At 40.8% G+C, this 23,680-nt stretch overlaps 1 protein-coding gene across 1 annotated transcript in view; it reads right to left on the reverse strand.

Annotated features, from left to right (window-relative positions):
- Positions 1-4,869: 4,869 nt before the first annotated feature.
- SLC26A2 (solute carrier family 26 member 2) overlaps positions 4,870-23,680 on the reverse strand; it is a 23,297-nt gene continuing 4,486 nt past the window's right edge. Inside the window, exons 2-4 of the mRNA XM_077769021.1 lie at positions 15,425-15,602; positions 13,643-14,740; positions 4,870-11,778 (exon numbers count right to left, since the gene is read on the reverse strand). Coding sequence (XP_077625147.1) covers positions 10,258-11,778; positions 13,643-14,347 — 2,226 coding nt within the window. The 5' untranslated portion in view covers positions 14,348-14,740; positions 15,425-15,602 and the 3' untranslated portion in view covers positions 4,870-10,257. The remainder of the gene's footprint in view (positions 11,779-13,642; positions 14,741-15,424; positions 15,603-23,680) is intronic.

Consider the following 23,680-nt stretch of genomic DNA (forward strand, 5'->3'; position numbering starts at 1 on the left):
TAATCCAGCCTGGACTTTATGATTAAGATGAAGGCATGCTATGTTTGCCTTTACTAAAATTACTTCACCTTCATTCCTTTATGTTTGTTCTTCACAGATATCTGCTAGAGCAGAGTTGATTTTATTTTAGAACTATATAAGTTTATGACCAGATTTATAATATTAAAAGTTTTCTTCCTATAAAGAAGGATACTATTCATATCCATTATAACTCTAGTATCCCTAATATGTGAGCTGTTTCGTTTTTAGAAGGTATATACAATACCTGTCAGTGTTGTAGGGTAGATTCCCTCTCCCCAGCCCCCCCCCAGGTTAATTTTGTGTTTATTTAAAAAACCCATGGCAATTCAATAATTTTTCCTTCTGTAGCCATTTAATTGAAACACATATAAAGCAGATTAATCATAGAAAGTACTGCATCCTTGTTGAACAAAGTAACAGTCACAAAAAACAGAGGTTTAAGTAGATTTTTGAAACCTTGTTTTGGATATTTTTCTTTCCAACAAACTAGTATAATGAAAAGTCCTATATTTTAATTTTTTTAAAGTTTATTTAGTTTTAGAGAGAGAGAATCCCAAGCAGGCTCCACGCTGTCAGAACAGAGCCTGTCATGGGGCTCAGTCCCATGAACCATGGGATCGTGACCTGAGCTGAAAGAGATGAAGAGCTGGACGCTTAACCAACTGAGCCACCCAGGTGCCCCAAAAGCATTATACATATTTTTCAGTCCTTAATAGCTAGGAGGGGAAAACAATGCCCTCTAGCTGAGTCCCAAGTTTCCATCTCATCATCAGCACCTTCACTATGGTCACCATTTTATGTCGGGATTGCCGACACAATTTTGAATTTCTTCCCTCACCTTTCTTCTCCCAAAGACCACTTTGCACATGTTAGATCCATTGACCTCATGCCCTTTCCCCTGCCCACGGGTCTGTGGTGGCTCCCAAATGCCCTAAAACAAACAAGAAGCCTAGATCATTCAGTTGCATTTTAGCGCCCTCTAGAGTTAGCTACAACCTACGTTTCTGGCTTGCTTGCTCCCTACAAGTCAGCGTATGTGCTGCCCCTAGGAAGGCCGTTTTTTCCTCTCTGTCCCCATGTCGGTGGTGTGCCTTTACCTGCATGCCTTGCCCTGCTCCCTACCAAGGTAGGCTCCTTCAAGAACTAACTGGAGTCCTCTTTTCTCCCAGCCTTCTTGAGGACTTAAGCACCTGCTCCACCCTTCTGTCTCTCAAGTCGTTGGCACTTTTTGTCTCTACCACTCACTTACGCACTTAAATTTTTATCAGTGTCCTGTGGCTCTTTGACTAGACTGTAAGCTCCATGGGAGCAGGGACCCTTGTAACCTTAACGGTGCCTAGCACTGTGCTGGGTGCTCTTAGGCACTTCAATAAACATGAGTGTCTAAATGGTTAATATACATGTAATGCGTCAATGCCACCTTCCTAAAAAGCTGTATGAAGCATTGATTCTACTAGAAAATGACTTAAAGATAGGGAGGCTGTCTTCTATTTAAAAGAATTTGCAAAAGTTTTCCATGAGTATCGTTGCCTCAAATATTATTCCAGGGTATCATCTGTTTTTTGCTAATGAAGAATTTCAATTCTGTTTCCTTCCATATAAAGGCATTGTAGAATTTACACACAGAAGACTTAGGTCTGAAAGGCTTTATTTAAGTGCCTTGTATATGGTAGTATTGAGTAAATATGTGCTTAAACTTACTTAAAAAAAAAAAAAGAGGGGTGCCTGGATCGCTCAGTCAGTTAAGTGTCTGACTTAGGCTCAGCTCATATCATGGTTTGTGGGCTCAAGCCCCACATCAGGGTTTCTGCTGTCAGTGTAGAGCCTGCTTTGGATCCTCTGTCTTCCTCTCTCTCTGCCCCTCCCCCACTCTCAAAAATAAACATTTTTTTAAAAAAAATCTCACATTCGTGACTCATTTAGTGTATCATATGAATTATATCCTAGTAGATGGAAATCAAATCCAAAACAGAACTTTTGCAGTCTGGTTTACACTGGCTAAACCTTTCTTTGATTCTGTTGGACATTAGGGGTTTGTTTGATGCTTTTTTTTTTAAACTAAAAGAAGCTGATATTATCCCTCTGAGTCGGCTGTCTTTATCAGGCCCTCTATGGTTTCTCCCTGACCCTCCTGTCCCTCCTCCCCAGCTTGAGGATTTATTTTGCCCCAGGTGACCAATCCACTCTGTAGGCCAACATTCTGGAACTAGGCACCTACCTCAACTGAGCTGTTAAGAGGTTAAAAAAGTATACTCAGCATAGACTAAGTAATTTATAAATGCTGCGGTTATTATTTTCCATCCCTATTCGGAACTTTACAGGTACTTTCTAGAGGCAGGGACCTCCCTTGCCAGATCCTTTTTTCATTAATGGATCTTGTGGTTTAATGTTCTAGAACCACCCAGGCCTCATCATTAGATAAAACTCAAGTTTTCTTTGTCCTGTTCTTAAGATGGGTTCTTTCATTAGAAAGAACCTATCCAAGAACCGTTTTACTCCTTATCATTTAATCTTTCCATAAAATTGTGATGCAAAAGGACAAAGAAGCTCAGATAATGTATTCCAAAGTTGCATACCTCTTGAAGAATTGTTCTTGCTACCAGAGGCCATAGTCCTTTGAAATGGAATGTGGTAGCATATTCTGGCCACCAGAGGGCAGAGGAAGACTACATAATGGATCCAATTTGGCCAATTCAAGAATCATTAGAAGTAGCCATATGTAATTTCTCTGACATGGTAGAGATTGAAAAGGACAAGCAGAGAAAAGACACAGGATGTGAGACTTATTTAGGCAATGTTAGTTAGAAATAACTGTGCCTTGGACCACCTAATCCACCCCATTACACACCTATCCCTTCCCCAGGGACTTTTTCCAACCATTGATAACCACAGGTCATGTAATTGACCCTGGAGAGATAGACATGCTCTGCAAATGAGGCAATGTTAGAGAAAGAACTATCCACCAAACATATCCATGCTTGGAATAGTCATATATTGGACCTTATACCCACTGCTGGCCACAGAGGCTCTAAAGATGAAATACATGGCCCTATCTTCAAGGAGTCCAGTTAGAAGAGATAGGAAAAAATAACACAGAGGGGTAAGTGCCATTTTAGAGAATATGCAGAGATGAAGCCCAAAGGGAGACCCTGCATGAGATAAGAGGAATTCAACAGGAAATTTTGCCAAGAGCAAGGGACATTTAGTAAGAAGTATTTGGAAAGAATAGTAAAAAGTTAGACGTATGGGGCTGGGAGGCAACTCCTGGCAGAAGGACCAGCATATATAAGAGCCTGGGGTATTTTTATTTTTTATTATTACTTTTTTAATGTTTTATTTCTGAGAGAGAGAGAGAGAGAGAGGCAGCATGAGCAGGGGACAGTCAGAGAGAGAGGGAGACACAAAATCAGAAGCAGGCTCCAGGCTCTGAGCTGTCAGCACAGAGCCCGACACAGGGCTTGAACCCACGAGCCATGAGGTCATGACCTGACACTTAACGGACTGAACCACCCAGGGGCCCCAGGGGCAAAGTTTTTAAGGCCTTGTTGGCTACAGCATTAATTCTGAACTTATTCTGAAAACACTAGAGAACCACTTAGAAATCGCAAAGGTCTTTTTTTTTCTTTTTTAAGAAAATAATTGGTAACTAGTGTGGAGGCTGAGTGGTAGAGGAACAGATTAGCTAGTTAGGCTGTGGCATAGTCCTGAAGAAAAATGAACGTTCAGGGCAAGAAAGGGATGTTGAATTTGAGACTCTGAACAGGTAGATGGATTTGGTGATTGAGTTGAAGAGGAATACTCTAGGATTTCCCAAGTTTCTGGCTTGAGTTGCTGGGTCATGCCGTGATCAGGCTAGGTTAACAGGGGAAGAGAAGTGGAGTTTGAGGATGTTTTGCATGTGAGGTGCCTCTGGGCGTCCAGGCAGAGTTGTCCGGTAACAGCTCTGGAGATTTATATATAGACAGATATGCCAGTTGGTGGAAATCATGTGTGGCTGCCACGAGCAGGCAGCGAATAAAGCAACGGAAGCCATAGACGTGGATGTAGTTTATAATGTAAAATGTTCATGACGTGGGGTCCACGAACTAACCTTTTTAATTATGGGGATATTTTTACCTGCTCATGTGGCATTTCTCCGAAAGTTGTACTTTCATCAGTCTCAATCAGATCTGAAAACTAAAACCTTGAGCAATGATGCTAAATGAGGAGAAAAGAGACCAAGGACACAAGCATGGAAAGGGCAGATGGGGAAGCAGAGTCCTCCGAGGCTCCTCGGGAGACTCTACAGAGTGAGTGTGTGTGACGCTCACAAGGCTCTGCATGCCAGGTGCTGCGTGAGACAGGCTGAGTACATAGGACGGGAAGACTGGAAGGGCCCTTAGAAGACCATTCAGTCCAGCTCCTTCATTCTGTGTATAAGGTGTTAGCCCCAACTTACTGATAGCGAAATTGTGGCTCAAAATTCACTTACCAAAATTCAGAGTTAGTAGTAGTGAAGTAAGAGCCAGTGTGGGGTTTTCTGATTCCAACATGGTACAGAGTAGTCGTCATAAAATATGAGAACTGGAAGGCTCCTCAAGCACTCTACTGCTCTTTCCCACTTCACTGACGAAGAAACTGAATCCCCAAAGGGTTAATGTACTCGCTCAGGATCACAAAGCAAAGATGAAAGAACTGGGTTTCTTTATGCACTATGGCTTTCTAGAAGGACTGATCCTCTTGTTATAGTTGGGAAAAATTAATGACCGGATCCCTCTCCAAATGTAAAGAGATGGTATTTTAAAGCTCCCTGGTGACCTAAATGTATTTCTTCGTGAAGCACTTAAATAATTTAGACACAGAGTCATATTTTATTAGCATAACAATTTATTAGCAGAAATGAAATGACACCTCTAGATCTCAACACATCTAGGATGTTACATAATAAACAACATGAACATATCCTTCCAGAAGGAAAACATCTGCTATTAAGCAACTTCTCCTCCACACTCCCCACTCCTGCAATAGACTGCAATCCATCAACTCATTCTCATCCCATAGAGGGTTAAGCATGATTTATATGGAATGGCATCAAGGCACTTGCTTTAATTAAAAAAGACATATGTGGTATAAAACATGTTTCTAAAAGTCATTAACCTTGAATAACTGAGGGGGAAAAAAGCACAGTATACTTTTTTAAAGAGTAGACGAAACTGAGAATTTATGTTCATTCACCTGTCACCCTGATTTTGTCTTGACTTGTATATAAAATTGCAAAGGAGACAAAAAAAGGTAGCATTGTATATAGATTGATTTGTTCCTACTAATTCTAGATAAATCGTGGCAGCATCAGAACTCAAATACTAATTCCCTAACTGCTTTGAATGAAAAAGGCAAGAGCTTCCTTGCCTAAAACCTTCCTTGCCCAACTTCCCTAAAATAAGTTAATAAAAAGATTTTTTTAAGTTTATTTATTTGAGAGAGACAAAGAAAGACTGTGAGTGGAGGGAGGCACAGAGAGCGAGAGGGAGAGAATCCCAAGCAGGCTCTGTGCTGTTGGTGCAGAGCCAATGAGGGGCTCAATCCCACGAACTATGAGATCATGACCTGAGCTGAAGTCAAAAGTTGGACTCAACTGACTAAGCCACCCACGTGCCCCCTAACATAAAGTCATTAAAGCTGCATTTAAAATTCCTTTCTGGCTAAATCTGCTTGTCTATTTGCCACCTAAAAAACCCTCAGTCAGAAATTTTGTCATTGGTATTTTGTGTATATTACATTAGATTATAATTATTTGGCCTTTTTCAGAGCCATAATTCAAGTTCAAAGAAGGTACAAGGTTCCAGTGTAGACTTGCAAACACGGTATCTCCAATGAAGGCATTTAGTGTCCTTCATTATTCTAGTTTTCATAATTCAGTATCTCTTTATTTTATGTCATTAAGAGAAAAATAAAACACACATGAAAAAAATTCACTATTTAGTATAGTGCTCATTTAACTTTCCCAACTGTATTTAATATTGTTCACTTAAAAATTCAAGGTGCAAAACACTTTTAAAAAATAGTCCCTGTCAGGATAAAAATTACCTTATAAAAATAAATCTTTTACTCCCAAATCGATATTCTCCATCCCTAAAGTTATTTTTTTTAAACTAAAATGTACCTTTAACTTACAATATTTCAATAGTGTTTTACTTTAATAATAGGCTATGATAACAAACCGGTAGGTTTAGTATTTGGGCCTATTCCATTATAATTTTCATTCTTGTTATTAGCACCTGATGATTCCAATCATGATTATCTAATAAACTCTTAGTACAAAAGAAAAAAGAAGCCAAATTAGTTCAAAGCCTAAAAAGCTTTCTAGATCTGATTTCCTCCTCTTTGCAGTCTTTTAAACCCAGCTTCAAATTAAGGCATCACTAAACTAGAGAAAGAAAACAGATGGAAAAAAAAAACAAACATCAAAGAACAGAAAAACTAAACAAAGTCTAAATCCTATTCACGGCATTCTTCCCATGTCACTGGAAATCATTCCCTGAATAGACCAGGAGTGTTCGTGTCTCCTTGTTTGCTTCAGTTACCTGTCTCCTGCTCAGACCTCAGTCCAGGCGCAGCTTAGTCCCTCCATAAAGCACCTCTACGTGTCCCGGGTGTTATCCGAGGAGAGTTATCATATAGGCCACCTACGAGATTTAGTACCATAGTTCCAGTACTTGGTACAGGACCCCAGACTCCTGCACGGATCCTCAGTAAGTATGGAGATATTATCTACATTGATGAAAAAAAGAAAACCCTATAGCTCACCTGTGGCAATACACAAAGGAAAACAATCCTTAAGAACAGTAACGAAGAGCACAAGGCTCAAATTTATCACTGTAAGTTCTAGACTCAATTTAAGGTCCCAAAAAAGTCACTGTCTTTTTCTCAGTTTCATATTAAGCTTAGGGTTAAAAGCCAGACAATGCATTCTTCAGTGACCAGCCACTAAGAAAATCCCCTGCAGAGAATTACTGTTCCTGTTAAAACATATTCATTAGCATTAGACTAGTCTAATGAACTTATCTAATATCTTGATATGTGTTTAAAGATTACTATTTATCATACTGTACATTTGCCAACCGATTCTGGCTTCAATGACCACTACTGTTTAAAAGCTAAGCTGGAGTATCAAGATTTGATGTCCTTTGGTTCTATTTAAAAAAAAAAAAAAAAAAGAATTGTCAACTAGTCATTTGTTACCTCTACCACCATCGGAGGCTACAGGCACTCGGTCTAGTGCTCCAGAGCAGGTCCACTGGGCCGTTGGCCCAGGCCTGGGGTACCGCACGCTCAGCTCTTTCAGCTTTGGTGAGTCCACCCTCCCTATCTAGCAACAGAATTCAGTTCTGACCTTCCTGTCAAAACTAAGGTGCGGCTCCTAACTCTGACCTCCTTGCTATTGCGTGGGACCAACCAGGGGTTGGACTCTACTCAACCGAGTCCCTCTTCTTTGTCCCCTGTTTGGTCAGAGACAGCTTTTATTCTGACGGTGTATTTCCTTCATTCCCCTTGATATTATCCTTACTCTCTCTGTTTTTGGCATACCCCACCCTTCCCGTTTTTACCAGCAAGAATGTACACTTTACGTTTCAACTAAATGACCATTTTAAGATATTTAGAATTGTATACGTTTGTCAATAAGCAATGAGAAAAGACTTCGTTTAGACTCTAAAGATTAAGGTATGCAAGATATTTTTGTATCAATAAAGTATGTAAAGTGTCAGTTATTGAACTCAAGGTCTAAGCCCTTGAGCAAGAAAGAAGAAAACAATAGTTTTATTGGTGAATTTGATTTTGGTTTCAGGTTTGACTTTAAATTTTAAACACTAGCCTTCAACATGGTGTAAGTATAGGTGGTCCTCAACCAAAGCAGAGAACTGAGGTACAAATTCTAGTGAAATCTTAAGTGTTTTTGTAAGTAGCTACCAAAAGCAGAATCTCTTTTTTTGTTTGTTTGGGTAGGAGAAGAACAAACCAGAACACAAGTCTAGAATTTGCTAATTGCATAAAGCTCCATTAATTGTTTATATCCACATATGGACAGAAATGTCAGGTAAAAGTCAGATCCTGTTACTCCTAAGGCATTCTCCAAACTCTGTGGACACTTTTTTTTTTTTGCTGTGCTAGTGTTTTCTAAATTACAGAGAAGGTAGTCTTGAACATGTACTTATTTACTCTCCCACATGGCATTAGACATCTATAATGGCCGGGACTCAAACCTGCCGTGGAGGAGGGAGAACAGAGATTAAAAGCAAATAACCAACCAAGACACTGGGATTTTACTTCACTACCCCTAAAACTGGATAGAAAGGGCAGATATCAGCTAAAAGCAAACCAAAATACCCCACAAATACAAACAGCAGTTAACATTTCTGAACTTCTAGACTTAAGATCTAAAAGGATGTCAAAACTTAGTACTATTATATTTACTCATGGAGTCCATCACCGCAAAGACAGAAATCCAACTTTTCTCCTGAAAAAACTGCTTTGTTCTAATAATAGAAAGGCATTTTCCATATAAACAGATGGACAGAGCTCTACCAATAGAAAAGCAACACTTAAAGTTTATGGAGCCAACAAGAAAGCGAAATACATTTAAAAGTGTCCTACTCCGAGAGATGTCCTACCCATAGGGTTTGGGCCTCACATTTAAATTGTTTAGAATGTAGTGCAGATTAAAAAATGGTCTCCATTTTTGCAATTATTATTTTGCTTGCTTTAAATAGTGTGGCTAAATGTTTTAATGTCACTTAAATTAGTCTCCTAGTCCTAACTTTCGAAAACCTGTATTTTTTCTTGCCCATTAAGGTCCACATACAGACCGATAAGCTTTCAATGTCAGACACTCTTGCTTTTCGAAAGGAATTATTCCTGTAGCCACAACCTGTGGCCAGCTGTCATAAATAATATATCCACAGAATTGGGGACGTATAAATGTGATGTTTCTAAATCCTCTTGCACAATAGCTTTAGGTGGCCCAAAGGGTTAGAAGCTGTCCCTGTCACCCATATTTATTGTATTATCAATAGGGTACCTGACAGTAAGCATTAGCTTTGTTTTCACTAAAACATCTACCAATTAATTATTGATGTTCTTTTAGAAGCACTCTATCACTTCCATGCACTCTTTTCCATGGGTTACAATAAAATATTCTTCCAGAGTAAAGATGAACAGTACCTTCTACTTGAGAAAGGCTGTCAATCCCCAGTGGACCCTCGCTAAAATGCCAAGGGAGGGGGAAAAAAATTCACTGCTAAGTAAACAAATTCTTAAGGGAAACTGTCAATCATTCCTTTTTGCAATCCATCCAACAGTTTGCCTCAAGGTCATTGAAAATGTTGTCCAGAATTGTGGAGTCTGCATCTGCCTTCTACCTGGCAAGCTCGTCACTGGTAATCCACAACAGTGTAAGACAGATTCCATGGGAAACCATGAATGAGTGAAAGCTACAACAGAGCTTAATGGAAGAGAAATGCTCAGCAACAAGGATAGACTGAGGTCACAGAAAAGACAGGGCAGATTCCTATTATTTTGGCTGATTATGAATAAGAGGTATTTGCTTATCTACTTACCCTAACCAAAAAGGCATGAATAAAAAACATCAAATGTATTACAAAGACGCTCTAAGTAATACGAGGCTAGCTGGCAGGATTTCACAAGCCTGCCCAGCCATCCAGTTTTTAATTAGACAGTGCCTGTGGTTCCTTGCCTCATGGAAAGGAATGGTGCTCTCGTATTAAAAGCCAGAGATCTTACAGCCGTCTATGGAGCAAGACTGGTAATGGAGAAACACAAGAACAAATCTTGTGCTCCAAAAGTCTCCTGACCTGCAGGCTCCAGCACTTCTCACGTCAACGTCAGCTTTACCTCCTGGAGAAGGAAGAGTCCAAATGTGTATCTTCTAAAACACGAAGGTAATTACGTTCTGGGGCTACTTTACAGTTCAATCAATAGATATTTGATTCCAAGAATACCTCATATCTGCGAGAAAGCCTGAAACCATGATATTTTCTTCTTTTTGATTCTGCCCGACTATAAGCTCTGCTGCATTTGTGTAGATATCTACAAAGGCCACCAGCTTCAAAGGAATAAGACCTAATCGACAGGTTATAATTTCAAGCGTGCAACATTTTCCTCTGGGGAACTGGAAAATGTTACACACTTCAAACTTTAACCTATACTGGCAAAATGTCATTCTCCTTTCCGTCTACTTTCTCAGTCACTGGAAAGACTCAGACCATTCGGAAGACATACTCTTTTCTGATTCTGAGATTCTTCTGCAAAAGCCACCGCTTCATACACACTATAAAAGAGAAGGTTCTCTTCTTCCTTCTTGCAATACTCTCCGCATGCCAGGGAATCCCTCACAGAGGGATTGCACTGAGCCAGCAGGACCTGGATGCCAATAGCTTCATAATCTCTACGAACTTCTTTCAGCGTATGGATCCCTGCTGTATCTAAAAACTGTATTGCACTGCAGTCGATCACTATGGTATGGAGCTCCAAGGGATCATGGGAAAGTTGCAAGGAGACTTCATCCCGGAGCCCACTGAGAGTCACTGTTTCCTTCGTGATCTTTGTCTTTGCAGCCTTCTTCTGAGCTGCCTTTACTGAGACTGGGTTGAGAGTTTTTTTGTATAAAGCAGACTTAAAACATTCTTTGTTTATGTAGTAGAGAGGGGCTACAAACCGGAAGATCTTGATGCCTGGCTTTGTCTGAAGATTCTTGTAAGTGGACATGGACTCAAAGACTTCAGACTCTTCCACCCAACCAAGCAGCGAAATCTTTGGCTTTTGCGTGCGGAGAATGACACAAAACATAGAAAAACAAACCCCAATAAGCAGGCCTAGTTCAGTACTTATTAGTGCAGAGGACAGCATAGTGACAAACCAGATAACTGTATCCATTCTGCTAACCTTCCACATTTTGGGTAGATCCTTAAATTTACGTAGGGCTCCCCGGAGATTTACAATGGTGATCACGCCGAGGACACTTTTCTGAAGAGAATAGAATAAAGGAGCTATTACCAGGAGGACCAACAAAAGCACCAGAGCGGTCACCACGCCAGAAAGCTGAGTTTGGCAGCCTGTCGACTCTTTAACCAACGTCTTCGCGAGAGCTGCGCTAGTCGTAAAGCAGTGGAAGAAGGACGGGATGATATTGCAGAAGCCAATGGCATACATTTCCTGATTAGCTCTGACGGTGTAGCCATGTTTCTTGGCAAACATCTCAGAAAGCGATACAGTGATAGCAAAACCAATGATAGAAATGGCTACTGCATCTACGGCCAAGCTGGGAATTAAGTTCCAGTCAGGTGCTTTGGGTGGCATAAACCCCGTGGGAATATGTCCAGCAATACTGGTATTGTAATTCTCATGGAGTTTTCCAAAATGAGAGGCTAGGGTGGCTGCCACAACGACAATGAGTTCGGTAGGAATTGGTGCCTTAAGCTTGGACTTGAAGTGCTCATTGAGTTCTTTGGTTGGCAAAAGGACCAAAAGGCACAAAAGGCTGGTGATAAGATCACAGATATTGGTCCTGTGGATGTTTCTGAAGATATGAATCCAAGTAGTGATGAGTGAGCCCACACCATTACTCCGAGGAAGGCTGAGCCCAAGGAGGTACTTGGCCTGAGATGTGAGAATAGTGAAGGAGGCACCAGTGACAAATCCACTTAGCAAGGCATCTGAGAGGTAGACAGAAACAAAGCCCACTTGAAAGAAGCCCATCGCTACCTGGAAGGAAGGATATACAAGTGTTAAATATAAATGGAAAAGAGCTCCTAAGTCTCTAATACCCTGGCATTGCCTTGCGTGGAGGCACACCTCAGAGCATCACAAAATGTCAGAGGTAGAAGAAAAACGCAACCATCCGTCAACCTCCCACTTTACAAAGAGAGGGTTCATTTTACTGACACTCAGAGGGCTAAGCAACTGGTCCAAGGTCCCACTGCTCCAGCAGCCCGGATAAGACAAGAACTCAGGATTCCTACCTTCTCGTACAGTGTTTCTGAAATGTGAATGAAATTCAGACCTCAAGGAAAAAAATTCCCAAGAGTCCACAAAAAAATTACAAAACCTCAAATTGGAAAAATTCTTCTAAGTACAAGGTCAATGTATGTTCATTAAATTATACATCATTACCATAAAAGTGAAGTTTTAATTGATACAAAAAATTTTGATTCACCACACAACAGAATCGCATTTAAATTGTAGAACAGTCTTTAATCTAACCTCACGCTGAAATACTACTCTCATTCAGTGTGTACGTGCTTATGCCAAACTGCTTCCCATATTAATTCTGCATCCTCAAAGATACCACGGTTTTCTTTCTTTCTTTTTTTCCTCTTCCCAATAATTCCTCTGAATTTCCCTGAGCCCTTCCTCATTCTTGGGGAGATGGAGTAACAGAAAAGCAAAAATGGCCCGTGAGGAGCATCACTCTGCACCTCACCCCCTTCTCTTCCTCTTCACCAGGCACCAAACAAAGCGAGCTACTCGTCCCCTTCCCATACTGGAACCAAATGCCTATAATGGAGAAGAGGTCTGATGCTGGCATGGACTCCGGAGGCTAAAAGACAGCGGTATGATGACAATGGCAGGTTCGTGGAAGCTATGGGAGACCCAAGGAGAATTAATTTGTAGTCATCCTTTCTTCCAGCTAATCATATGAAACAGTGGTTCTCTACTTGTTCCACAGCAGTCCAAGAAAAGTGCTGTCTTTAGCGAGAGTCACTTACTAGCGCAACAATTCTAAAGCAGGGTCGGCGGGGAGGGGGCACCTGTAGTTTGAAACTTCCTGCACTCCTCCCTCTGCCAGCCCTCATCCTGTTATCCTCATCCTGCTTGTTAAGGCTGACTCTGCCAATAACGAACCACACATAGTCTCAAGCAAACCTGGTGTTTCTCAACGTATAAAAATTAAAGAGTTGTACTAGGTGATCTGAGGCCCCTTTCCGGTCTCCATTTTGCAAGCAAGTAATGAAAATCTGGCTGACTGAAATTCATCGGTTAAGAGGCAGCCTAAGGTTGAGGAGAGAGAAGCAGCCTTATCTTCCACGTGCAGTCAAACCATGGTTTGAACCTCAGCTCTATCCCTCATGTATCCTGAGCATTTGGTAAAGGACCACTTCAATTATGATGATCTCAGAGATCTCTTACAGAGCTGAGATGTCATGTACAGTGATTTCTTTTGGTAGAAACCACCACTTGTTCCTTGGTTTCTTACCTGATAAACTCCAGCCATAAAGGTCACAGTGCTGCCAACTGTAATTGCATAGCAACTTCTGTCACATATCCAGTCTGATGTCTGGTTTAATAACGTGCTGCCATTTGAAACCATTCCTAAAGAAGGAGCAGTATGGGCAGTGTCGTAGCCGGCTTTGTGTAGTTCTCGGTCAACTACCTCACCAATCATAAGGCACAATATTCCAAAAATGCCCACAGAGATGTGACGGGAGGTACCCAATAGGAAATAGATGATGCTGGCAAAAAAAGACGTGTACANTAATTATGATCTCAGAGATCTCTTACAGAGCTGAGATGTCATGTACAGTGATTTCTTTTGGTAGAAACCACCACTTGTTCCTTGGTTTCTTACCTGATAAACTCCAGCCATAAAGGTCACAGTGCTGCCAACTGTAATTGCATAGCAACTTCTGTCACATATCCAGTCTGATGTCTGGTTTAATAACGTGCTGCCATTTGAAACCATTCCTAAAGAAGGAGCAGTATGGGCAGTGTCGTAGCCGGCTTTGTGTAGTTCTCGGTCAACTACCTCACCAATCATAAGGCACAATATTCCAAAAATGCCCACAGAGATGTGACGGGAGGTACCCAATAGGAAATAGATGATGCTGGCAAAAAAAGACGTGTACAGACCATAGATAGGCTCTTGGCCAGCTAAGAGGGAATACGCGATGGACTGGGGTACTAATAAGATGCCCACAATCAAGCCAGACATCACATCCCCTAAGATGTTTTTCTTCAGGTCATATTTTGGGAGCCATCGCAAAACAGGAAGGAAACCAAAAATCATATTTTTGGCTTTGGTTGGACTGCACTGGCAACTCCTTCGCAATTTTTTTATGACAAACTGCTTGAAGTTAGTGTGTGATTTCTCTTGAGGCTCCATATGGATCCTACGGTAAGGTGTGCATGGATCAGTGGCTTCAAATTGCCTGAAGTCAGTACTTGATTCATTTTCAAGCTCCAGAGGGACCTTCACCAGAGGACCATGCCGGTCATTTCCTTCAAAGGAGTCGGTGAGTGACGGATCGAGTTGCTCTTTACTTTCCAAAGACATTTCTGGAGAGAGATGCTTCAGCCTCCTACCCCAAAGAACACACCGGGATTAACTGAGTGAGTAATTCTCAGTGCGCACGTATTTTAACAGTCCCACTGGCCATCCGTGAGAGGGAAGAGGAGTTCAGTTTGGAGGGCAGGTATCTTATATTCACTTTCTTTAGTTGAGCCTCGTTTGTCTTGATCAGGGGAAATGAAAACAAACAAACAAAAAATAGATCATAAATAGCCAATTCAAAGCAAATAATTAATTGGGTACAGGACTTCCCCAAAGGATAAACCATCAAAGATTCTTCTCCATCTCTGCCTGGCTCCCCCTGCAGTATTTTTTTCCAGAAACGGTAACGGGGCGGCCTTCTCTGTCTTCTTTCCAGGTTTCTCACTCCCAGGTACACTGCAAAACAGGATCTAGTCTCAATGCTTAGCTGCTACCTTCAAGTCCCTGAAACAAAGAAGATGGTCCTTTTTTTTTCTTTTTTTGAATACACCACAAACTGTTTACCAGCAACTTCACAAATCAGTGTCTTTGTGTTAGCTTTCTCTTAGCTTAGAATGGCCATCAACCTCTCTGCCCATCAAGAGTCCTATCATTTTTATACCCAGTTAAACAAAGCTACCCTTTCTACAAAGCACTGCCCAATCCCCTAGCCCAAGTGAATCACTATACCTTCTGTGTCCCACAGTATTATTCACTTTCATCACAGTACTAACCATACTTTTGTGTTAGTTAAGTAAGAGTCTCTCCAGCTCTTGGAGGAAAGGATATCTTGCTCATCATTGTAATCCCCAACAAATGTATAGTAATTCTGAGAGACTAGGCTCACAAAATGTTTGAATGAATCAAAGAAATGGATACACACTTTATGACTGTGGCCAAACAGAGACAAAATATATTATTAGACAGAAGATTCAGAAAGTTTCCTGTTTGGGAACAGACAGAAAAATATACTCACATTAATTTCGTTTGGACGAAGGGGCTCTAGCTGGTCATCCCAATGAACAGGAGTAAACTAATAGTTACTGGATGGTCTTATTAAGTAGATAAAGAAGAAAAGAACAGATTTAGATCACAACTTACCCTGAGCAAGTCAATCAGATTGGTGGATACACACAGCGGGTCTTCATTCCTCAATGCGACTGGTCTATAAGTCTCTTCTTACTTCCTACTCAGGTCAACCTAGTTTGGGTACATGTCTTATGTCCTTTTATTTTGGAACAGCTTTTGGTGATTCCTGGGTCAAAAGGCTTTTCCAAACCTAAAATATGCAAAACAGGCATAAGAAAAAATGAAAAAATCCAAATCTTTCCCTACATGGCTGCTATCTGGGAAGGAAAAAGATAAAAATTAATACTATAAAGTACAAGAATAATGGAAACTATAAGAAAGAATTGAACTGAAAAAATAAAACTGAAAAACACAGTAACAGACATGAAGGATGCCTCTGACAGGATTACCAACAGAGTTGACAGAACCAGAGAAAGAATCCATGAAATTGAGGATAGGTCAATAGAAATTACCCAATTTTAATAAGAAAGAGAGGGGCGCCTGGGTGGCTCAGTCAGTTGAACGTCCAACTTCGGCTCAGGTCATGATCTCATGGTTCGTGGGTTCAAGCCCCGCGTCAGGCTCTGCTGACAGCCTGCTCAGAGCCTGGAGCCTGTCTCAGATTCCGTGTCTCCCTTTCTCTCTGACTCTCCTCTGCTTATGCTGTCTCTCTCTCTCTCAGAAATAAATGAAACATTAAAAATTTAAAAAAAAATAAGAAAGAAAAACAGAATTAAAAAAAATCAGTAACAACAACGTAAGAGAACATCCAAGAGCTATGGGGGATATTAAACAATCTAACTTATGTATCCTTGGAATCCAAAAGAAGAGGACAAAGAATGGGCAGAAGAAATATTTGAAGACATAATGGCCAAGAATTTTCCAAAATTAAAGACAGACACCAAAGTATGGGTCCAAGAATTTTAGAGAATACCAAAAATGACAAAGACAGAAACAAAAACAAATCAAAACCCCACGCGTATGCACATCTTCATCATATTCAAGCTGCTGAAGACAAAGATAACAGCCTGAAGACAAAGATATTATCCTAAAAACGGCCAAATTAAAAACACAAATGACATACAGAGGAACAAAGACAAAAATTATAGTGGGCTTATTAGAAACATCAGAGGAGATGACTGAGTAATACCTTTATCATAGAGAAATAGCTGTAAACCCAGAATTCTACACCTAGAGAAAATATCTTTTAGAAGATGAAGGAGAAACAAAAACGTTCTCAAACACTAAGAGGATACCCAGCAGATCAGTACTACTATGTATTGGATTTTCTTAGTTTTCTAAGGAATTTCTTATACCAGGCAGAAGGTAGGTCTACACAAAACACAGCAAAGAAATAAAGTCCAGAAATGGAACAAATAAAAAATAAAATAAAATCCATTTTCTAACCTAGGATATCTTAAATTGCTCTAAAAGATAAACATCTAAGCAACAATAGGAATGTATTTTGTTTATAGCAAATGCAGAATAAAATGTATAAAAACAGCACAAAAAATGGGTGGAGTAATTGGGAATTGTAAGGTCTTCAACTAGATGGGAAGTGATTCAGTGATTCATTATTATTTAAAGGAAGGCTCTGATTAAAGATGTATATTGTAAACTCAAGAGTAACCACTAAAAAATTTTAAAGGCATAAACAATAAGTTAATTGTGGAGATAAAATGAGGTCATAAAAATGTCTCAATCCAAAAGAAAGCAAAAAAAAGAGGGGGAAAAGAAAGAGACTAAAAGTAGATGGAACACATTGAAAACAGCTGGCAAGATGGTAGAGTTTAAAACAAACATTAAAAAATTACATCAAATGTGAATAGTCTAAACACACCAGTTAAAAAGTAGCGAGTGTCAGATTAAGCTAAAAAGTAAGACCCAACTATATGCTATCTATATGAAACCCACTTTAAATAGAGATAGACTATAAAAGTAAAAGGACCTGTCCAATGTAGTAATTTATTTAGCTTGTAAGTAACTGAGCCAGATAATAAAATCCAGATTTCAGGACTCTAAGCATAGCTTTTTTTTTTTTTGAGCATGGCACTATTCCTTATCACCTATCTAGCTAGCCTTCTCTAACCTCAGATAATTTCAAACACTTTAGCATCCAGCTACTCTGCACATCCCAATTTCACCTACCTGCTACCCCAAATGACCTAGCACTGATACCTACAGACGTGTACCCAACTCTCCTTTTACTATACTCTTGGTCGTGGCCCCTTTTCACCTCTAACTCTCAAAAACTCAGGTATTCATTCACAAACAGTCCTAGGAATAGAACTGACACAGCCATCAGTCTGAATCCAAAAGCCATCTCCTTCATCCATTCTACTCACCTCCTAAAATTCTCAACACTGTACTTTTTTCTTTTCACAACCAAAAAGGAAACCCAAAGCAACATAGAATTACACTAAAAATTATCTTACAAATTGGTAGGTGTGACCTCCATACAAAATAAGCTCTGTGAGAGCAAGCTCCAGTCTAACTCATCTTTGTATCCCCCAACATGGCCAGGTATGTGCTTTCCAAAAATAGGAGCTAAAAGATTTGCTTGGCAAATACAGAAAAAGTAGGATGCAAAGCAAATTTATTTTCAAGTGGCAATATCTCCTTTGGAACATATTTCTCAAGTACCCCTTTTTGCACAAAAATCCTCTCACTTACCCAAGCCAGTTACTGCTTTCAATTATAGTATTCATCAATTGCTTCATGAACATTAAAAAAATAACAGTGTTTATCCTTGGAATAGAGCATACGGCCAGATTTCCATTTTAAGCAGATTGTATCTAAACTATACATTCCATGAAATTCAATAAAACACGATTCTACTGTGTCTCCTAGGCCAGTTTCTCCCTTTGTTAACACTGATAATTGGGAGTGAGAAAAGGAAAGGTTCAAGAGGAAAACACTCAAACCTTCCACATCACTTTGCAGGAATCACAGGGGAAAAAAAACAACGAAACATTTGAAAAATACATTGACCTATGCGTACGTTAAAGTACAACAGTTTGTGCAACAAAAAAATGAAAGACATTTCTGCACCTTATTCTTTAGCTGCACAAACGCAGCTGTGACACCCAGAGAGCGCTGTGATCCAGATGACAACCGGCAGCACTGACACAATTCCCACGTGAATTACCGAAGGCCAGAGCACTGGACTCAAAGAGAGGTTACATCCTTTCTGTACAAGCCTGAGAGCAGTCAGCCAATTTCTTTTTGAAGATTTGGATATATGCAAAACACTGTCTACTGTTTGTAATTGCAGCATGTGCTTTTAACTAACAGTGCGTGTATTAAGAGTTATGTAATGTGTGAAACTGAAGTGCCTTTTCGGAGGGCAATCTTCTTTCTTTTTAATTTTTATTATTATTATTTTTAATGTTCTATTTATTTCTGAGAGAGAGAGAGAGAGAGAGAGAGGCAGCTTGAGCAGGGGAGGGTCAGAGAGAGAGGGAGACACAGAATCCGAAGCAGGCTCCAGGCTCTGAGCTGTCAGCATAGAGCCTGACATGGGGCTCAAGCCTTCAAACCATGAGATGAGGACCTGAGCCGAAGTCAGATGCTCAACCGACTGAGCCGCCAAGGCGCCCCATCAGAGGGCAACCGTTTTCAGAGGAAAAGGGTAAAGTCCACCTCTGAAACAGAACGGTTCTGTAGTCATGCTTTGTTCTACCTGTATGTGTGTGCCACAACTCGCTGCTACGTAAAACCGAAGCTGCCAACCTCCGTGACCATGGCATCTGTGCAGGGGAGCACTCTCCAAGAGCCAGAATCATTCAGAAAGGCTTCAAGGGAAGAGCCTGTCTCATATCTCACCTGGGTTCTAATGTCTGGGTCAGAGTTGAAAGAATGAGGGAGAAGAAGACTCACACAGAGATAGTTCCGGGGCTCCTGGGTGGCTCAGGCAGTTGAGCGTCTGACCCTTGACTTCATCTCAGATCATGATCCCAGGGTCATGGGATGGAGCCCCACGTCAGGTTCTGTGCGGAGCACCGATCCTACCTAAGATCCTCTCCCTCTGCCCCTCTCCCCTGCTCATGCTCTCTCTCTAAAAAAAATAAAAATAAAATAACAGAGATAGTTCTGAAGTTGTTAGAAAAATATGAGAAATTAGAATGTTTAAAGCACCAGATGCAGGCAGCACAGAGTACAGATTCCCTGAAGGTTTCTGAGAAGGTTTTCAAGTATCACTCATTTGTTAACCAATGATATATTATCTTATTACATCTTCTGGTCTGTTATGCTCTTTAATTCTTTTCATACTAAGCAATATATTTTACTTTTTTTTTTTTTTTTGCCTTTTATGAATAAAGAAATAGTTTAAGGTTGTTTTAGAAGAACCGAACTAAACCATAAACAGGTACAGCTAAGGCAGAGTCTCCATTCACACAATCCTCCAACTCACAGCTGCCAGACAAGTCCAGAAAGATAGCCCAGGGCCGCCAAGGAGGAGTAAGGGCTTCTTATCCATCTCCATCCCATTCATCCCAGCCAGGATGGCTGGAGGCCAGGCAATTGTTCCAGGCCCTTGCCCCAGCCCGAGAGGTTAACACCGTGAGAGGGCTGGACTCTTAGAGGAAAAGGAAGGACCACTCCCCATCGGGTGCAAATTCAGAACCCATCTTTGTTCTGTGGACTTGCAACCCTTGCTTATTCCGTATGTGTTTATTAGTGCCAACAAGACTTCCGGCGCTGGACTGGTTAACTTTTCTATGTGAGCTCCTAGAGACTTGGGAACTCATCTTCATTTTATCATAAATATTTACAACCATCTTAAAGTTTTTCTTAATGTCTATTTATTAATGAGAGAGAGAGAGACAGAGCACAAGTGGGGAAGGGGCAGAGAGGGAGGGAGACACAGAATCCGAAGCATCCAAAGCAGGCTCCAGGCTCTGAGCTGTCAGCACAGAGCCCAAAGCAGGGCTTGAACCCATGAGATCATGACCTGAGCCGAAGTCGGATGCTTAACCGACTGAGCCACCCAGGTGCCCCTTCTAAATCATCTACTATAAGCTAACCACTGTACTAGACACACTGCATCAGAACCTACATCCCAAACCAAAAGGCCAATCTTTCTCTTCCTTAACCTACCAATCCTATATATAATCCATCAGTAAGTCCTGGCTGCCCTACTTCGGATATGATATTCATCTTCTCCCAACTGCCCAAAGTACCTGGAACCTAATCACTTTTCACTCCCCTCCACCATCACATCTTATCTGGGCCACTAGAATGGCCTACAATATCTGAACCCTGCCTCCCTAACTACCCTTATTTCCTACTGGCCATCTTGCTGTTCTGGAACATGCCAAGTTGATTCCCTTTCCAGGGTCTTTGCACTTGCTCAAGTCCTCTTTGCCTGTAATAATCACTCCCAGATCTTTGCAGCCTTTTTCTCATCCTTCAGGGCTCAGCTGGTGTATCATCTCCTTAGAGAGACCTTCCTTGGCCATTCCAAATAAAATAATACTCCACCCCATCCTTCTCTAAACCCTTACCTGCCTTTATTTCTTCATAGCACTTTCACAGGGACTTCTGAAATTATATAATGTATTTACACATTAAAAATACTATTATTTACAGTCTTTCTCATACATATATATCCACAGTACCAAGAACAATACTTAGCACATAACAGATTGTAAGGTTGAGATAACAGAAGATGGTGAACCAAAGAGGCTCGAAAACGAGACAAAGGAGTCAAGGGAATGGGCTGAGCACACCTTTATTCTAAAGAGCTCTTGGGCGAGGTTCCACGGCTTGGGGGTAGAAGCAAGCTGTGGGAAGTCGGTGGGAAGTCGCAGCCCAAGACTGGGGAGATGGGTATATATAGGACTGTAGTTCGGGGTCGAGACCCCTGAGGGCAGGTTTCCTTGTTCGGTCTGCTTTTCCTGGATTGGGTCTCATTTCTGCTGAGGTCACTCGTCTTCTGAGAAACAAGTGGTGGGAAACTGGGAGTGGGAAAGTCCTGAGGCAGTCACAAGATGGAGTCTGATCCGCCATCTTGGTGTCCTTTCCCAAACCTGCGAGACCTGTCATAGATCAGTAAGTTCTTGCTAAAATCAATAAGACACCCAGTTTCTACCCACAATCAAAGGGTTGAGACCATTATAAACCGATAAGCTATAACACTCTACGTGCCGTTAACAGAGGTTTGGTGTATTCTGAGAGTTGAGGATGAGCTGTAGTTCAATGTGAACAAGTTACAAATAAGAAAGGAAAGGAAACTCAGGCAAGTAAAAGGTCACAGTATAATCCAAGACCCAGGAAAAAGTCACCTAGAATGCTGATTCCCAGGGGGAAGCTGCAGGATATTAAGACTAGAGTGAAAGACGAGTTTCTTATTTGACCCCAAGAAGCCTAGACTACATCCTGTAAGCTATGGCTGACAAAGGCATAGACTCCAAGGCAGGGAGGGCATGGGAGAGGCGTGACATTTCAGTGGTAGAACAAGACAAGAGACACCAAAGGGGATGGAAAAATCTAAGACGGATTGTGAGGTACCGCACACACAAGATAGAATGATGTATAGAATGAACGTGGAGGAGGAAACGAAAAGACAGGAGACAACAAAAAGTTTGACTTTAGGTTTCATAGGTTTGAAATTTCTAGTAGATGTCCACATGAGGAAGTCCAGTGACTCCTGGAAAAGAAGGTATCAAGAAAGAGAGAGAAGCCAAAACTGGGAAAATAAATGAGGAGAGTAAGAGCATTTTGGTCATTAGCACATAAATGGTATCTCATTGTTCTCTGAAGGCCCACTGTTTAGATGCTCAATAAACATTTGTTGAATATACGCTTTATCTTCCCAACTAGATTAAGAATTGTTCAAGGAGATGCTTTACACTTTTTGTGTATTCCCAGAATACTTAGCATAAAACCTGGCACATAGAAGGCACTAATTAAGTATTTTGTTAATGGATGGATTGGTTTTTGTTTTATTTTATTATTATTATTTTAATGTTTGTTTATTTTTGAGAGAGAGAGAGAGAAAGAGAGCATGTGCACAAGTAGGGGAGGGGCAGAGGGAGGGAGACAGAGAATCCAAAGCAGGCTCCAGGCTCTGAGCTGTCGGCACAGGGCCCAACGTGGGGCTTGAATCCACAAACTGTGAGATCATGACCTGAGCCAAAGTCAAACGCTTAACCGACTAAGCCACCCAGGTGCTCCAATTGGTTTTTATTTTATTTTATTTATTTATGTATTTTTAAAAAATTTTTATATTTATTTTTGAGAGACAGAGAGACACAGTATGAGCGGGGGAGGGACAGAGAGAAAGGGAGACACAGAATCCGAAGTAGGCTCCAGGCTCTGAGCTGTCAGCACAGAGTGTGATGTGGGGTTCGAACACACAAACCACGAGATCATGACCGGAGCTGAAGTCGGCCGCTTAATCGACTGAGCCACCCAGGCGCCCTGGTTTATTTTTTTAAAAAGTTGTTTTAACAAAAGGATTTCAGAAAGAACTAACTTTACTTTTAAAATATGCTTTTTGAGTCTCTGAAAGGTAATTGTTACATGGCTGGTAGGAACATGAAATGGTGCATCCCTTGTAGAAAACAGTTTTGTAGCTTCTTTAGTTAAAGAGAATCCTTATGTGACCCAGCAATTCCATTCCTAGGTATATACACCCCAAAAATTAAAAACAGGGACTCAAATACTTGTACGCTACTGTTCATAACAGCATTTACTCACAACAGCCAAAAGTGGAAACAACCTAAGCATGCACCAACAGGCAGAAGGATAAACAAAGTGTGCTATAAGCCTTACGATGGAATGTTATACAGCCATTAAAGAAATGAAGTTCTGATACTCTTCACATACATCATAGATGAACTCTGAAACCACTATGCTAAGTGAAAGAAGCCAGACACAAAAGGACAAATACTGTATAATTTCACTTCTATAAAGTATCTATAACAGGCAAATTTAGGGAAACAGAAAATAGATTAGAAATTAGCAGGGACTGCAGGGAAGGAGTTAGTGCTTAATGATTACAGTTTCTGTTTTAAGTTGTTGTTGTTTTTTTTAAGTTTATTCATTTATTTTGAAAAAGATGGCACAAGCTGGGGAGGGGCAGAGAGAGGGAGAGAGAATCCCAAGCAGGCTCCGCATTATCAGTGCTGAGCCCAATGTGGGGCTTGAACTCACGAACCATGAGATCACAAACTGAGTGCAAGTCTGCCACTTAACCTACTGAGCTACACAGGTGCCCGGAGTTTTGTGTGTGTTTTTAAAGTTTGCTTATTTTGAGAGTGAGAGAAAGTGTGAACACGGGGG

The sequence above is a fragment of the Crocuta crocuta genome, unplaced genomic scaffold, assembly GCF_008692635.1.
Source record: "Crocuta crocuta isolate KB4526 unplaced genomic scaffold, BGI_CrCroc_1.0 scaffold340, whole genome shotgun sequence".
NCBI lineage: Eukaryota > Metazoa > Chordata > Mammalia > Carnivora > Hyaenidae > Crocuta > Crocuta crocuta.